At 46.1% G+C, this 5,061-nt stretch overlaps 1 protein-coding gene across 1 annotated transcript; it reads right to left on the minus strand.

Moving 5' to 3' along the window:
- Positions 1–3,632: 3,632 nt before the first annotated feature.
- On the minus strand, positions 3,633–4,332 carry T265_08989 (hypothetical protein; the record flags this gene model as incomplete). The annotated part of the gene is made up of 4 exons (XM_009174939.1): positions 3,633–3,713; positions 3,748–4,024; positions 4,059–4,161; positions 4,226–4,332. The coding sequence occupies 4 exons, from the start codon at positions 4,269–4,271 to the stop codon at positions 3,633–3,635; spliced, it is 507 nt and encodes a 168-aa protein (XP_009173203.1).
- Between the last annotated feature and the right edge of the window lie 729 nt (positions 4,333–5,061).

Here is a 5,061-nt window from a genome sequence, read left to right on the forward strand (position 1 = left end):
ACACAAAACTCATTTATCAACATCCACGCATTCGCCGTCATGAAGGGACTGGAGCACACCACCACAACCCACTGAGCTATGCTGGGGAATGAACCAGGTTGGTCAATGGCTAGAGGGCCCACTAAGTTTCCTGGCCCTCCAGGTTGGGGACTGGACTGGCTCCCCAAAAATAAAGACCGCTCTTACAGTCTAATGCAAACCACCGCTCCTTGTGGTCGAAACAAAGGGCTGGGTTGAGGAAGTTAACCATCCCACTGTCCAGGTCTAGGTGCCTGACAGTATCTCAGCCTATGTACAAAAATGAACTGCACATTTACGAATAATCTCATGCCACATGGGCCGTCGAGCGGTGCCATCAATCGAGTAGGATAACACGCTGCATACATGGGGATGAGCAAGCGAAAAGAATATTCCTGAGTCTTCACTTCTTCCTCATCCACACTCTCGTCTACTCCTCCTTATCCCGTTGCCATCACCATCATCAGAGACAGTAATACCAGTGTTAACATTGATACTTCACAGGAGCATAACCACAAAGCTCATCTAATTATTTCGACAAATACTCATTTGCACGTCAATTTGGTTTTGAAGGGAGATTCACCTGGAACCCAGCTGAATCATGTTCCTAAGCAACCCAATATGCTGCAACAGTCCGCCTTATGTTTTAGTTGGCAAAATATTCTATACATTGCATTGACGTAATACACTACTCATAAAGCTGCTGGAAACTCTTCGATAGCCTACAGCCGGTTTCGCCATTCTTGAGGCTCGTCAAGTAAGTGCAGTCTCCCTATTTCCGTCAACTTCATGTCCTGCTTGAACACGCATTGGACAGATTTTGACAAATACACTCGTTTGCCTGTCAATTTGGCTTTGACGGGACTCACCAGATGGTTAAGAACATGATGGACGAGATATTCAGCTGGGATACAGGTGAGTCTCCCGTCAAAACCAGATTAATATGCAAATGAGGTATTTGTCGAAACCTGCCCAATTTGGGTTCAAGTAGAACATAAGGTTGACCGAAACTCGGGGACCGTACCTAACTGATGAGCCCCAAGAAGGGTTATGGGCTATCGAAGTGTGTTAAGTAACCTTACGAGTAGTGCGTTACGTCTCATTTAGCCCTGGAGTGAAAAGAAGAGAAAAGAGGGTGAGGAAGGGGACCTTTTGTTGGCCAATCGCAGCCTGAGGTGCCTACAACTCCAAGTACTCAATCAGGCAGCAAGGAAAGAGATTGACAGCTATCCGCCAGTGGGATGGCGCTACCGACCAGGTCTAAGCACTGGATCCCGAGCAAAACCAAAGTTGTTTGAAGCTGGAACACGTATTCCTCCTCGTCAGGAGTACAGTGCCAGTCAACGAACTGTCAGCCTTCAGGTGAAAAATGGCATCCCCATGGGTTGAAAAGTATGGTGGGTGCGGAAATTGGACGGAATGGAAAGAGCGAGAAACTTCTAGAATGTTCGTGTATTCGCCCAACTGAAACACCCAGCAGGCCAAAAAATTCATGCGGTGAACGGAACAATAAACGATAAAAATGTCTCACTTATCTCTAACAAAAAAACACCTGAATTGTCGAGTTGAACACTTCCAAGAGCGATTCAACTGAGCACTTACAGTTGCTCAGCCCGATTCCCGACTAGCAACGCAGCTCTGGACAGTGGAACTAGAACACCCGACGGACTCAGAAATATGCGAATACCTTCTGCTCCTCTAGCGTCATGGGAACTGCTGGTCCTAACGAACTCTCACCTGTACTGTCAGAAGATGGAGGTGAAATCCTCAGGTGGTGCTTATCCAACATATTTGCCTCTGAGCGAATAAACGGTCCCAACCAACTGAGGGAAGAATCGACAGTGATGTCCGTGTTTAAAAAGGGGAATCGCAGTGTGTAGCGATCAGATGGGTGGGTCTGACCGCCGTTGTAACTAGACTGTGTCAATTATTCTACTACGTCTTGCGAAAATGCAAGGAGACAGGACCAGAGAACAGCTAGAAGTATTCCAGTTGAGACTGTAATCTTAAAGCAACGGAATGCTTACAGGTACCCTACAGTCCTCGATTTCAGGAAGGCGCCCAATCCTCTTGACCGGTTTTTTTTTTCAAAACGCTTGTGTGAAGGGTATGCCCCAGTTCATATCATGCGTCGCTTGCATTCACGCACTTATGGGCGCTTGAGTGTGTGGGAGTTTTCCAAAAAAACTTTTCTGTGAACCTTGAAGGCCACTCCGTCATCTCTTCTGCCATTGAAGAAATATGGCGACTATTGGAAAGCCCCTGAAATCCTGCTGCTCAGATCTCACCAAGTGAGAACCTTGATTGGCTGGAACATGCCGACGATACTGTTCGCATTTTTTTAAAGGGCAATACGCGCAAACCTTAGTAGAAAAGCTGACCAAGGACATCCCATCCTTCGGAATGCATTTCGCGTTCACAAAATACAATCAAGCTGCAAGGAGTAGTCTTTTAAGACGCCTTTATTAATTAAACTGACGCTGGAAGTTGTGGAATACTGTATGTTTATCGGAATTTGAACTGGCTTGGAATGTAGTGACAGACGAAGTCAATGCATGGATCTCGAAGGCTAGAATAGCGCTTGTCAATTTGCACCACTTATAGCAGCAAAAAGGCATCCAACTGGGTCTCAGAGGACACGTGCATAAGACTACGGTAGACTGCATTGCTCTACGGCTGCGAGACTTGGCCACTTGGAACGGAGGATACTGGACATCATCAGGCCCCTAATCGCCGTCTGAGAAGTATTGCTAGAAATGGATAGAACTAATGAATTTGGGATGTGATCAGGAAACGGGTCTCTGGTCAAGTAGATGGACTTCAGTCAAAGTATCCAACACCGCAAGCTAAAGTGAATGGGTCAAGTTATGCTTGCTAAGTTACCACCAGCCAAGACGTTGATCTCCGTGTCTGAGTAGCCGAAACCTAGAAGTGAACTGAAGTCGATGACGGAATAATGACGCCCGGAAAAGTTTCGAAGCTGCCGGCCTTCCACTCACCTAGTTTTTCTGTCGATGATGATACCAGCCCTGGTTACTAAAGTGCCGCAGCTTACGACTTGTGTTTCGTGCATCCGAGAGGTGGAAGTCCTTTCCAGCATGGCTTTTCTTTCCGGTCGACCATGCTTCTAATGAGCTCAGGTTTCCTTGGCCAAACGTTTTCCATTACGTTTGCTTATTGCATTGATTGTTGAAGCCGGCTCCACCCGACACTATACAGTGTCCCGTGAAATGTTATGGGTTCCCACGTTTATTACTTATGAAACACTTATCGTCTATCAAACCTACGAAAGTAACGTCCATGTTATGGTGGAAAACTTGCGTTACTTAGCCAGTGCTAAAAAAATACAAAACGCGTGGGCCACCCAAAAGAATCGTTACAAAAGCACTAATAACTGAAAAACGAGTGAATGTCATACCGCACGCTGTCTCAGTTAGGCTGTCATATAAAGTACACTGGGATTCAAATTCAAATAGTGGCATTGGGTAGGGTCTCTGTAGACGTTCATTCAAAAGCCGGACGTCAGAACAGACATCTGACGAATGGTGGTAGTTGCAACCTGCATGTTCATTGTGCAACCGGGAAGACTGGAGTAAGGGGTCACGTACGAAGTTTCACTCGAAATGTTCTTGACTTTTTCGGACACAACGGCAGACCTTGCGTTTGAACTCCGCAAAATCCTCACGGAATTCCTTCTGCAACCAAAAATAAATTCTAAAAAGTTCATACCGCTGCATCGACGTTAGCCGGGCTGTCCGGGTTAGGTTCGGCAAGCATCGAAATAACGGATGTGATGATAGTCTCCACCGTATGGACTGGCAACCACCGCTCGTCCGGGCGCTCATATCCCCAACGGTCTTCTCCAGGCTCATGCAGTATAGATATACAGACGTCGCCAGTTGGTGAAATATTTGGGTGCCAAATTTCTGTTACGAACCTCATTTTAGGGGGCCGATTGGGATAGTCTTGAGGAAAATCAAGTTCTGCGCGAAAATAGCCACCCTCGCTGACAGTAATAATGTGAACTGCCTCTAACTTACTATAGTGTGTCCGGTGGCCCCATAATCAAAACCTGCCACTTGAAAATATTTTCATCGTCCACTAAGCCGGCTGAGAACCCTTCTGTTGCGCTCTTGCTAAGTTCTGTGGTGGGCGAAAATTACCACCGAAAACGTGTGATTAATCCTCTTTTATAAAACGCACTTACCACATAATTGCTTCTTTAAAAGTAATGTTGACGCCGTATTACTCATGTCAACTCAGCATCTGCAAAAGTTCGCGCCAACAAGTTTGAACGGGGAGGCGATGATAAACAAGTGAACAAGGTCAGATTAATAGTTCCGATAAGCTAAAACGGCAGAAAGTAGATGTAGGCTTTGAGGCACTAGGTGGAATTCGCTTATTCGGAAAAAATGGGAGCGGGGCGTGATCCGAATGGATTTTGAAGTGATTCGGAGCGCTTTATATATACTCTGATCCAGTCTTCACTCAGACCAACCCACTGAAGCCGAAGGCCTCAGTCGAGCGTGATTTGAACCACGCGAGTCTAAAGTTTTTGGAGTAGCGGAACGTGTGAAACTTTTTGAATGCCTTTGTAAAGTTTATGAGATTATGTCATGTGCGACTCCCGTGTATTCGCCCACTTTGGTATCTGAGAATGTGGGCACATTCTTCATGCAAAAGTGGTTTGACTGTGGCCGTGACATCGTTTTGTGATTATATGAATTGGAAAGGCGCGCCCCAAAACCATTTCCTTTCTTCGCACAGTGGCTGCCGGGCAGAAATTGATCACTTATTTTCTAGATTAGTTTGGCGACCGCCTCAAGCACGTTAGCATCGTCATAGCGAAGCAACGGACATGACGGCCGAAAAACATTTTGCTCTGCTAAATGCTATGCGGATCTGGTCCTAATGCACCGAATGAGTTTGACTCGTACAAAAGTTTGATATATTTTTTCACGGTTAGATGTAACTTCGGTATGTTCCATTCGTAGCTCCATCTTGCCAGGACCGGATAAGGCGAGATAACTGGAGGAAAATACA

The sequence above is a fragment of the Opisthorchis viverrini genome (genome assembly GCF_000715545.1).
Source record: "Opisthorchis viverrini unplaced genomic scaffold opera_v5_250, whole genome shotgun sequence".
NCBI classification, from domain to species: domain Eukaryota; kingdom Metazoa; phylum Platyhelminthes; class Trematoda; order Opisthorchiida; family Opisthorchiidae; genus Opisthorchis; species Opisthorchis viverrini.